The following is a 12799-nucleotide window of genomic DNA, read 5'->3' as shown; positions in this document are numbered from 1 at the left end:
CACAGAGGCAAACAATGAGCTTCTAGTGCTAGAATTATTTTCTCAGTGTGGTTAAATGCTGTATGAGTCACCTTCTAGTGAACACAGTATATATATGGACAGTTGAAGAGTGTAGTGCGTATTTAGTGCTTTCATGACTCTTCTAAGCCTTCATTTTTCTTTAAGTTTTATGGATTTTGCAGTTCTTTTCCCTCTAGAAAGCTTTTCATTTAATGTGTATAACTTTGCACTCTTTACCTGAATTATAAGAAACAAACAAGTTGGCCTAATTTGTATTCCAAAATGTTTGCTATAGAAATGAATTTGACAACTTCTACATCATTTAAAAATATTTATGCCCTCTACATGTATTATGGATGGTATACCGCTTTTGATATCTAGCTTGATTCTGCATTTGTTGATTAACTTGTCAATTTTGTAATTGCTTTACGGTGTTGCTGCAGAGCTGTTCACTTCCTTTTAGGTGTCTGCATCCTTCTTGGTCAACAAAGACTTGGGTGTCTGGAGATTTGAATTGTTTTTTGGGGAGTTGTGGAAGTCAGACCCAGTACAATTGGGAACTATCTAGTTTTCATGAGGATCTGCTTATCAGGCCACCCTCAGGTTCCTGCTCGTGATGCTATTGATGTTAACTGGGGCATGCTGTGCTCAGGGTTGGGGTAGTTGGGCTTGGTTGGTAAGCTTTGTGTAGGCATGTTCTTTGGTCCACTGTTGTAACCCAAAAGCTACAAACAGGCAGTAGGAGAAGGAAGGGGGTGGAGGAAGGGATGATTCTAATGGGGGTCGTAGTCATGCCCTAGGAGAGTCTGCTGTAACAGCAATACCAGAGCTTCCAGATGCAAGGCTGTGAGATCAGCACTGTGAGAGCAGAATGGAAAAATATTGTCCCAGAGGGGCTGGGAAATGATGCTGCAGCTTGGGTGAAAGGGAACCTGCAAGGGGAAAGCTAAGGGATGGCAAATGGATGGCTCTTTGCATCATACACATTAAGGTGCTTAGGTACTATGCAACATACCACAGTCTATTTGAAGTGTAGATAATTTAGCTTGATTGACCATGCTAAGAAAAGGGCAATATATTTTAGCAGGAATAATGTTGATGTTTTCTTCGGTGCTAGATTAAGCAGGGGAAGCCACATGTAGTGGATTCAAGTCCATCATAATCTGCACATGACGTGAGAAATCAGACCTTGTCAACACCGCCAGGATTGGTTGCATGCATCACGTTTAATGGGCTTTCTCTTCAGCGTAGCTTCTGTGGGTGGTGAAAACGGAAAATAATCCACACAAGGTTTTCCTTTCAACCCCGTGTAGAGCATTAAATACTATCCCCGTGGAGAGAATCGAGGCTCTGCCTGTCAAAGATACTTGAGCACCTTTTCTAGTTTTGTAATTCTTCTTGGCTTTTTCAGAACAGAAATAGCAGAAGCGTGCTTTAGTTTGGTGCACTGAGAAGGAGAGCTGTTGGTTGTTTTTTTTTTTTTTTTTTTTAATGAGGCTGTTTTTCTGAAACTGAAAGAACTCAAAATATGTAGTTAAACCTTGTACAAGGGTGGAAATGGAGGATGCTGAGAGATAAAGCTGCTCGAAGGACAAAGGGATAGTAAAAAACCTGAGTGATTTCAGAAAAAGACAGTTTCTTTTCATTAGTGTTTTTAAGTATTCTTTTATCAAAATGGGAAATCCTGGCTTCTGGGAACAAGGATATTTGTTGCTATGTGCTTGGTTTAAATAAGGAATATTCTGAATTGCGTGGATTTCATACTCACAAAGTGGCAGCAAGGGGAGGGAATGAGTAAAAAATAATAAAGCATGAAGAGAGGGGAGATAGCATGCAGGGCAGTTCTTGATTGTGCATCACTTCTTGGATGCAAAGTTCATGTGTCTAAGTAAGAATATCACTTTACCATAATGAAACCTTTTAGAGGGAAAAAATGCCAAATATGCATTTAAGGGTATAGTTTTGTGGGATAAAGGACAGCTCAGGAAATGTGATGGAAAAATCTGAAATTAGCCATAAACATATTTTACTGGAGAGTTACTTTGTTCCCTTAACTATAGTATGTGACACAAGTTGTCTTATCTTGCTGAATTAAAAAATATATGATTATTTTGTAAGATCTTAAAAAAAAAAAACAGTCAACTAAGTTTTTTTAATTTTGCCATATAAATTTACAGTGTTTTTAAGGTGAAATTGAGTAGTAGAATCAGGAGTGTCAAAATTAATGAACAGGGCGATATTAATATGGTAAAAAGGACAAACTTTTTAAAACTCAAGAATGCTTCTGGGATTGTTCCTAAAATATTCACCTATATTGGCACAGAGACATAATGGTATTGTAATTGGTTTTCTTCAGTGTACACCTTTTTAAGTTAGCTGCCTGTTTTGTGGGCTCCCGTTAAAACCAGATTCGTAGCTTTCCTAGAACAGTGCTCCTGTGATGGCTCAGCAAAAGCCTTGAGCTCGGGTCCCAGTGGGTGGTGATCTCGACGCCGTGTCGTTAAGTACAAATAATTGTATGATAAAATAAAGGGGCATTTTGGCGTACCAGCACCATCTCAGGCATCCAATGGGGAGGTCCATGGAGGCAGGAAGAGCACCTTAAAGGATTGGTGCCATCACTCCTTCTAGTCAGTACAGAGAAAGTAATTTCCAACGGTATTCCAGGCCTGGAATTGGTCTGGAATTGGTCTCTGCCTGTAGAGATGACATATAACAAGCAGACACCTATCTTGATGTCCTAGCGACCTGTCTTTAGGTGAACCTTATCTTCTGTTCAGAGTTCTCCCTGTGTATTTGACACCAACTATTCTACAGCTTCTGCTACTTAAATGAAGCACAAAACAAACCGCCTGGCCCCCAAAACCAAATAAACTTGAAGAATTAAGACCTGTGTTAAGATTTCCTCTCAAAAATACATTAAACATATGAGTAATATTTATGTAGGCTGGGCAAATGCAGTGTGCCTATTCTTGAAATTTTGCAAAACTGTGATAATATTTGAAAATATTTCAGTATATACCAACATTTTTCGTAATTTTAGCACTCTTATTTTTCAGGGTGTAATGTAGAATGCCAGTGTAATTTTTTTTTTTTCCCTAATACAGGTTATACAGATTTGAGATTTGTTGTGGCTGTAAAATTAGTCTACTTGCTATGTTAGCCTTTAATACTATATTCTCACCTACAACTGCAGGAACGCAGCTTGAAGGAAATTTAATTAGGAAAATGAGGCAGATGAAATAGGCAATGTAATGTATACGTGCAATATGAAGAAGAGTAAATACACTTTTCATCTGAATAGTCAGAATAGAATCTGTGTTCAACTGGGCTGAAATTTTCTTTTATCAGAAATGGATTTCTTGCATTTTCTAACATTACAATGTAATTGTCCTCCTTATTACTGAGATTAGAAAGACTACTATCATTAAAGAAGAAACATCTTTCACCAATTATATTTAGTTTCCGTTTTAGCTGGCAATGACCTCCTCATTACGTGAAAAATGGCAATCCCTGGAGGAACAAGCTTAGTGAGGTGATTCCAATCAGCTGGGAAACCTTGTGCCCACACTATTTGGATTTCATGACCTGCATGCATGCACCTGTACTGTATTGATTTCTGCTTGTTTACAGGCCGTTCAAGCAATAAGCAGGTAGAATTCAGATGACTGAAAACTTGCTCTGCTGGTAGCAGTTTCCTGCCTCGCTGCACTCCGGAATATTCCAGCCTTGCTGCAGTGCGTTGCTGCGCAGCCACCAATTTTTCGGTTGTACCCATTGGTCATTTCCCTAATGTATTTTTTAGCATTTGTATTGGTTCTGAGCACAGACGATCATGCTTTACAGAAAAACACAGAGGATCACTAGGGCAGAAAACAGCTTAAGTAATATATAATAAATCATGAATAATTGTTTAGAAAAAATTTCCCATAATCCTCTTTTGGTTTTGGAGAGAACAGCAGTGGGAAGTCCGCAGTATTACATAGCGCAACTAATATAACTGGCACACTTGTTTGAAACACATGCTATATTTATTTAGTCTGAATCAAGGGATGGAAATACATTATTCAGCTATATTATTGCATAGTAAGCAAATAGAAAAGGTTTTAATACATGCATTAATTCTATGCATGAGTTTTAAAAATGTTCTAATAATTCTGGGTCAACCCAGTTGGAGTATAATCTGAGCCTACAAACTATTGCTTAGGGGTGTGTGAGTGTGTGAGGCCAGTGCTTTTGCTATACTGATCCTTTCTGGACTTTTTTTTTTTTTTAACAAGTTGGCAGTGAAATAAGTAAAGATGCATGTGGTAAGTGTATTATGAATACATGGTATAGTCAACCAAAATTCTGTGCTCCACAAAAACTATGCATGGATCCATTTAGCACTTTTAATTGTTTTTTAAAGCATTGAAAATACTCAACAATATTAGAGAGCAATGGTGACCCAAACTCTGTGGCTGATAAAGTTGTGTATGTTTATTTTGGCAAATATTGGGTGTATTTCTACAGGATGTCAACTCCCCTGACAAAGTCTTTTCTGCAAATGTCTCTTGAAGTATGAAGAAGGATGTATGGCATTGTTCTGATAGGGCCATATTTAGGATATTTTAACTATTTTAGCTAGAAGAAAAGATCTTCATATTGGATTTCTTGTTCACATAAAAATGTTTTTTAGTGCTTATCAACTCTACAATATGGTCCTTGTCTGTCCTAAAACCATTACTTGCAGTGATGTTTTGATTTAGCAAAACTTTTACCTTGGGGGATGCCCCTACCCTTAACATGAAGTCCTTAACACAGATTTCACCTTGGTTTTTGTAATTATCAATATTTGTTCCATTCTGCAACTTGAAGAATTTCACAAGGTACACTTCACAGTTGGATTTGGTTATTTTTAACAGTAAGTTTGAGTCACCATTGGACTGGAAAGCCCCACGGGACCCCCTCTAGTAATTTTAAATAGGTAACTAGAATAGAAAACCATTTCCAGCTTTCCTGGGGTCTCAGTTGTTGAAGCATGGGATCAACGCCTTATTTCCAATCTCCTCAACCTTATCCTGCTATTGTTTTTTTGTTGAGTTTCTTTTTCCTTATGGCAACAAATAGTCAGGCTTCTCCTGGGGATTACAAAAATCTCAGGTTCTCTGCCTCCTTAAATTGAATTTTGAAGCATCAGATTTTAAAATCAGCATCTGTTATTTTAAGCCTTGATTCTGTGCGTAAGTCTATTCCATGTCTCTGGACAGTGCTTTTAGTTATCAGTAGTCTGGAAGACAGAGTAAGTAATGATCGGTAGTACTTTTATTTCTGTCCGTAGTATTGCTAGATGCAATGGCAGCTGTGGTGGTACATTTGATTTTTCCAGATTCTGGAGATACTATCTTACAGTTTCATCACTGGATGGTAGTACTGGCTATTTAATGGGTTTTGCTCCTTTATTGGAAACATTTCCTTCATTGCAAAGAGAACCATCTCTCTTTATTATATCATATAAAAACATTCTTGCATGTTTTAATCAGAATGAGAAACCCCCACAGGGAGGTTGCTGATGGACTGCTTAAGATAAATGAGGAAGACTGGTTGAAGTTCCTAATAACTACTTTTTTCAGACATCAGCACATGTTATCGGGTGTTTCCTCTGGTAAGCAATTCTTGTAGTAGCTAAAAACACTTGCTTTTTGTATGCTGCCAAGTTTCAGGTTTAATACATAGTAAGGGACACATCTTCTCAGACACTTCATCTTCTGTTGACTTTATGGGGAAAAAAAATAATTATAGAACCTTTTCAGATTTTTGAAACAGGGATGGTTAAAACCTCCACTCTTCCATGGTCTGCTCAAGCATTTCCTTTAATTTCTAATTTTCAAAAATAAAGCAAGACATGGTGCCTGCTTAGAGAATGTTTATTACTTCAATGTGTAGTCATCTGTTTGATTATTGTATCTAATACTAAGTTTGATACATGTTTTTTCTGGTGTAAAGCCTGATTTGATGCATCTGCTATCCTTAATTTAATTTAGTTAAGTTAATTTGTGGAATGGGATTGTTGAAAAAGCCAGAACTTCTTCCAAAGAACAAACACTTCTCAAAGACATTTCAAAGTGTGTGCACTTAGAGGGAGTTGTTATATGTACTTTTTGTTGGAGCAGATTCAAGGAGTGGGACCTTAAATTAGAATAAATCTTTTAGAGTAAGAACCAAGTTTGGGTCTTACTCAACAAAGTAGGTTTGCAAGAAAAGAACTGCCGCGAAAGCCCTTACATGATTCTAACAGTATCTTTCCCCATCTGAAGCAACTTATAAAACTGAATTGTTTGATGAGTCACTTGGTTCAAGCAAGGTAGTGTTAGTGTAATGCTTTCAATGTGTCTGAAGTATTGTGTCATGTGAAATTCTTTATTACTTCATAGTTTACCCTGCAGCACCTTGGATATTTCTGATTGAATTAAATACTTTAAATGCTCTAGGGCTTAAAGACCTAAAATAGATACTGTTAGGATTGTACCTTAGTTATTTAAGAAGGGTTTTCATCATCACCAGGAGGAGAGAAAACTTTAGTGAATGGAAGTGGAAATCTTTGACTTCCTTTGCGTAAGAGAAAATTGCACAAGCCTATTGATCGTCTTCACATTTCAGTTGCTCAAACTAGAAAGCATGGATGGAAAATGACTAAACAATGCTTTCCTTAATTTGTCAATTTTTTTACAATTGAGGTATTTAGTGGAGAGATTTATTTATAAAATGTGGTTTCTTTGTTTCATAAGTCCTGTGTGCGTTGATATGCGTTGTGCAAAGGGCATGCGAAATACTATTTGTGCTTCTCCAAGCGCATATGACTCAAATGTGTATAATGCAGAACAAATGAAAATGGGAGGGAGAAATGACATTGTCTGTCTAGAATTTTGTAGCCCCATCAAGATGATGAGAGAAGGGTTTAAGAAATTATATGTAAAACTTTTGCTTTGGAAAGAAGCCCTTTCCACCACCCCTTCTGAGAAAGGAATAAGGCTTTAGGAAAGTCTTACCAACCTTTCCAAAACACCCAATGCCTTGGTGAGCCCGGGAGGGGCTTTCTTTCAAAAACTGCCTGGGCAATTTGGTTGTCTTATTCCTGTTGCTTGGAAAGGCAAAGTTGATCCCTTAATTATCTTAACTATTCTCTTTCAGACCCTGAAGATTAACATTTATCATGCTGAGATTCGGGCAGCACCTCATCAAGCCCTCTGTGGTCTTTCTGAAGACAGAGCTCTCCTTTGCTCTCGTGAACAGGAAGCCGGTGGTCCCAGGGCGTATCCTTTTAGGCATCGCCTCGACAATGGGCGCTTGTGCTCTTGGGAAAAGCAGGTGTGCTTCAAAGGCCAGGTAGGATGCTACGCGGGTTTATTCTGAAACCAGGCAATGGAACGTAATGCGCTTGATCGGTGTTGCAGAACTGCCGAAAACAGTTGCTTAGCAACTGTGACCTTAGAGGTGAATTTCCATTGACCTTTTCACCACAGAAGATGTATAAACAACCAGGTGCTACTAAAAGCATTTTAAAGTGTATCTGAGGTGGTAGTGTTTAAATTTCATATTATGCTAAATAACACATCCTGCATCCCTTCTAATAATGTCACTTATTTTTAGATGTGGTAACTTCTTTATGAAGTATTTTCAGCTTCCCCTAGCTAAATGTACACAATTTGTCAAATGGCAGCAGAATTCTCTGTGAAGACTCTTATTTTTTGGGGGGGGACAGATTGCTTTGATTAGTTTAGGTAGGAATGGATTAAATAAACCATCTGTAGAGCACACGCATTTCCTGAGGAAAAAAGGAAGCTCCATGTTGTAAGTAAAATTCTCAGTTTAGAAACTGTTATGTTGATTCTGCAAGATGGTAAATGTATACCTATTTAGTGTATTTTTGTAGTGTGGGATTTTATTTTCCAGTCAAAACTGGGAACTGCCACTGTGTAAGTTGTGCTGATTTCAGTGGCTGGAGGTGTAACTTTTTGGAAATACTCAAGACTAATCATTTCCATAGAGGTTCATGATACAATTTCAGTAGGAATTCAGTTAGGCAATGGCTGAGTGTGTTTTGGGAAAAGAAGAAAGTTGTCTGGCGTCTATTGAAAGGAGTTAATTTCTTGCCCGGTGTTTCTTTTTCTGTAGTTTTATATTGTTTCTTTCATAATTTAATGTATAATTAAAAAATTTTTTTTTAAACCCATAAATGTGTTTCTTCTGAAATAAGGAACCTTCCTCTTCTCCCGTCACTTCCGTAGATTGTAATTGTTCAATACAGAACTTCTCTCTAAACCTGCTTTGAATAGTGTCTGTCTGTACCCGAAGTCAGATCGTTTGGTTATAAATGCATGGCAAAGATGCACAGACTTCATAGAAACTTTAAAGGTGTTACTATCGCAGCTATATATTTTAATGAATTAAATGAACAGTTCTTCTCAGCTTCAAGTTTCTGAAGTATCTGATGTCAATTGATGTTATTTACAGATTTGGCATAAAAAAACCCAAACAAACATTTTCAAAGCTATCTACAGTATCACGTCAGTCACTGTGAGATGCAGAGCCTGTAAATGCCTGAGCAGTATGTTGGTATATGCATTGTTCGGATCGGATAGTAAATAAAATGTTATTTGTACTGTGTGAGGAAGTTTTAAACACAATAGTTAATGATTTATTTCAGTTAATCAATTAAGTGAACAATCGGATCTGATGTTAAAAATGGAGTTATATCAGATGAAAGATACATGTCTTAAAGTTTGGTGAGCACCTAGTAATGACAATTCAAGCAGCCTATAAAACTTAATTATTACAAGCTTCTTTCCTTCTTAAATAATTAAAGAACAGAAACTAGTTGTATAGTTATTGTGGACTGTTTGGCAGGTACATTTATTTGCTCAGGTTTAGCTTTGTTATCCCATAATGAGTATTGCAGCATATTTCATAGTGTCACGTTGTTTTAATAGCTCATGTGTTGTAATATATAATATAGTCTTTGTTTCTCCATTGAATAAATGTTCGGGTAAAAAAATCCAAACCTTTCCTTTTCTCATTACAATAAGAAAAAATTAGAAAAGATCTTTATGCAAAGACTAGAATACAGTGTGTAAAATGCAGCGATTTGCAGTTGTAAGCCTTTAAAATGTCTGTATAATACAGCATTCATCTCGAGACCTGGCAGTAACAAGTGTATTTTCTTTGTTTTATTGCAATAATTTTATCTGCCTTGTCTTTGGCACACTTGTGACATTCCTTTTCATTTTTTTTTTTCAGTAGAAAATAAAATATTAATGTGTGTGAATTAGAGAGACAAAGGAAATCAGTTTGAAAGCCAGCTCACTCCAGGTGGTGGCTTTAATTAACTACTAAGGTTGAAATTCCATCTTGAAAGAGAACATAGGATTGGAGTTGTGAATATACTGTAATACTCTTAAAATAAAGCTATACTCTGGAAAAAATTCAGTCAAAATGGTCTCCTGGAGCCAGTGTTCACAATTTGAGCAATGCCAAAGCATGCTTTTTCAGTTAACACATTACAAAGTTTTGTTTTGTTTATTTCCAGCTGCCAATTCTGTGAATTCAGTTTGACGTGTGAAAGTCAAACTGTGCTTATAGTAACCGAGAGTAGGAATAGGAAGAACCTGGTATTCATGGTAAGGAAAGAGTTCCCCTGATCCTGGAGAAAGCTGCCTCAATTGCCCCAGCATTAGACTTCTGTCTAATGGGTGCGCGTGAGTTCATGGACTCAAACACCTTCGTAATAGGATCCCTTTGAGTGAAGATGTGATTATTGCAGATTCTTGAATAGGAAGTAATTGGGATCTTATATTGAGTAAGGGGTATCTGGCATTCAACTGGAATCTCTGCTGTGTAACGTAAAACATTCGTGTGTGTTTGACAATAGTAGCAAACTCATTCACCTCTTTTGGCAAAACTAAACGGAGAGGGAAAGCTACACATGGATTATGTGCAGGATTAGCACATGTTGCCCTCAGGGCAGCCAGTCCCTTTGCTGTCACTTAATAGAAAAATAGTTAAGGCTGAGAGGTGTCTGTCTGCAGCCTGTCTGAAGTCATCAAGTCATTCAACTCCCATGACAAAATGATGAGTACGTACCAGCTCTGTTCTTCAGAGGGGAAGGTGGGGCTTCCCTGCCGCTTCTACTTGTCTGTCTTATTTCACAGCAGACAAGCACATGGTCTTGGGGACAGTCTTGATTAATGAGATATTGGGTTTTGGGGTGTGTTTCTATGTTGGTTTTCTGTTCTGTACAGAAATGGTATGATTTTGTTTTGCTAATACCTATGAATTGTTATGGAGCCAAGAGTCTAGGTGGGAATACTGTACGCATTGCTCATCTTAGCAGTTAGCTTGGAAATGGGGAGGTGGTGAGCTGGCTATTGTGTAAGCTGCTGGGATTTACACGTTTATGCAGGTACCAATACCTTTTTCTATGAAAAATAGAGTCTTACGGTTCCTCTGCTAGCTTGCTGCTCTGCAAAGAGTGATTGGGAAAGAAGATCTTTGTGGCTCCCTTGAAAAACTACTTAGCTGTTCTAGAGGAAGTAGCTATTCAATAGCAGGAGCAGTGCAGGGATGTGTCTCTAGTCAGCAAATGTGTTGTTTCTGTCACACAAAAGGCAGAAGACTAACTGAATCGGCTTATGCAATCAGCATGAGCTAAGCTTCTACTTGTCTTACTTAAATTATTTCATTCAGACCTTGGTGCCTCCATAGTTCAGAACAAAACGTAGTGTCTTTTTAAAGAAAATCCATCTGCTCTTTGACAGGGACTTTTTGCTCTTTAATATGGTAACAAATACTCTGTGAATGACCTACCATCTTATTGATGTTTTCCTAGCCATACGCCATAGCTTTACATGGTTTTGCTCACATTTTCAATAAATATGAACTGTTTTTTTATCACTGCCTTCCTCATTGCATTGTGCAACGTGTTTAACATGAGAAATGAATTTGAACATTAGTAGAATCCATTTGGGGACTAGGACTTTTATTATAAATAAAATTATTCATTTGTTATGTCCAATTTTTTTCGTCAGACAAGGTATTGATCTTTGGATGTGTGTTCAGGATGCCATAAGAAGAACTAGCACAAAAGGAACACAGCAACATTTGTAAATTGATTGAATGCAATATGTAATGACAGTGACAAACATCAGATCTATGGCAATACTATATTCCACAAAGCATTTTTCAACAGTTTATTGAATTGGTTATTAAAAAGAAAAGTCTTTCCAGCTGGGAACAAGGAGCTGAGGGTTATCAGCACCAAGGAATGTTACAGAAATTTGTGGTGGATAGTGTGTTTTCTTCAGTAAGTGCACATGTATGTAATAAGTTAGAATAAACACTCTACAATAACTTTTCATCTGGGTTTGATTATGAAAAGTTTTTTACATTAAAAAAAAGATATTATTTAACTGTTATATATTGAATTTTGCTGGACTATCTGGTATTGCTCTTTCTATAGAGATCCAGTGTCTCCCACCAGAAAGTATTCCGATTGTGGGGAATAGACCATGTATAAAAACCCAAAGCATGTGATATTTCCTGGCAACTTCATCACTCTGTGAAGCTAATGGTCATTATTTGTTGCTGAGACAGTGTGCAATACCGTGAGTTACTGCAGCTAGTTCCTTTTATTAATGAGTAGAGAAAACGTTAGTTGAACCAGATGCTCCTTCAAAGACTTGATAAGGCCCTAAGCTGCAGTGTAATTGTTCTGGGTCTGTTGCATGGGTAGGATGGGATCCAGGGTCATGCAATGTAAGAACAGCATCTGCTTTGCGGTACGATTTGTCTGTTTGGGAGCTTCCCTGTCATATGCTGTCAGAATTGCCGTATTACTTGGGACTGACATATTCTGCATTTGACAAATGATTGCTACTTTTCTTAAAAGATTTGCAGCTAGGAAGAGCTAATCCTTTTGATTAGCTTTATTTGATAATATCTTTTTAAGTATTTTTAAGTATTTTTAATTTAGTTACAGTCCCAACAATTTCCATCGATGATAGCACCCTGGCTCTGGACAGAACAGTAGTATTCTCTCACAAGTTTGGTTGAAAACCATGGTGTTTAGCATCTATATGAAATTTTAGTTCTTCGTAAAGTTACAGAGCTGTTGTTTATTGTGATTTAGTTAGTTTGTACATTGCACATTTATCACATCTGTATTTATGCTACATAACTATGAATTTTATGGGTTTTAGCCTAAACAAGTGTTAATATTTGCCATAAAACTAAGATTTTGAAAATAAAACTCAGTTATATTGCAGAATACATAAACTTGCATTTACATATTGCAATAATGTACACTGCACTGTTACAACTACACATTATACATATTGAACCCTGTGGGAAAGTATTCTATAGTGCTTGTTACAGATGTTTCGTATGCATTACTATTATTTTACTTTAGCACAATGCTAAGGAGCTGTCATGCTCCTTTTAGCTCTTTAGCGAAGAGAAAAAAATATGGGGTTTCTGCAAAGACTTTGTAACCTAAATACAATCCTGGAGATAGCAAGGGAATCACACAGAGACAGAAAATGTTGTTTGGCACAATGAGTGAACTCCACTTATATAAATTTCTCAAAATGTCTAGTAATTCTGGAAGAGAGTACTAGGAAGAGGATGAAGTATCTTTGCTGGTGTAGAAAAGACCTCTTGAATAGGAAGAACAGATACAAATGATGGATCTTGTGTGGAAATGTGTGGGAAGTATAGAGAATATTTCTTCAGCAGGAATGCAGAAGAGATTCAGACTTGCTTAGAT

General features: G+C 37.1%; 1 protein-coding gene across 7 annotated transcripts in view; it reads left to right on the top strand.

Annotated features, from left to right (window-relative positions):
• Window positions 1-12799, top strand: part of FHIT (fragile histidine triad diadenosine triphosphatase) — a 608221-nt gene that overhangs the window by 178494 nt on the left and 416928 nt on the right. For all 7 annotated transcript variants that reach the window (XM_074603069.1, XM_074603071.1, XM_074603070.1 and 4 more), the window contains one exon: window positions 7171-7292. In XM_074603069.1, coding sequence (XP_074459170.1) covers window positions 7193-7292 — 100 coding nt within the window. In that variant the 5' untranslated portion in view covers window positions 7171-7192. The remainder of the gene's footprint in view (window positions 1-7170; window positions 7293-12799) is intronic.

The sequence above is a fragment of the Larus michahellis genome, chromosome 10 (assembly GCF_964199755.1).
Source record: "Larus michahellis chromosome 10, bLarMic1.1, whole genome shotgun sequence".
NCBI lineage: Eukaryota > Metazoa > Chordata > Aves > Charadriiformes > Laridae > Larus > Larus michahellis.
The sequence above is the reverse complement of the archived record's forward strand: the minus strand, read 5'-3'. Positions and strand labels throughout refer to the sequence as shown.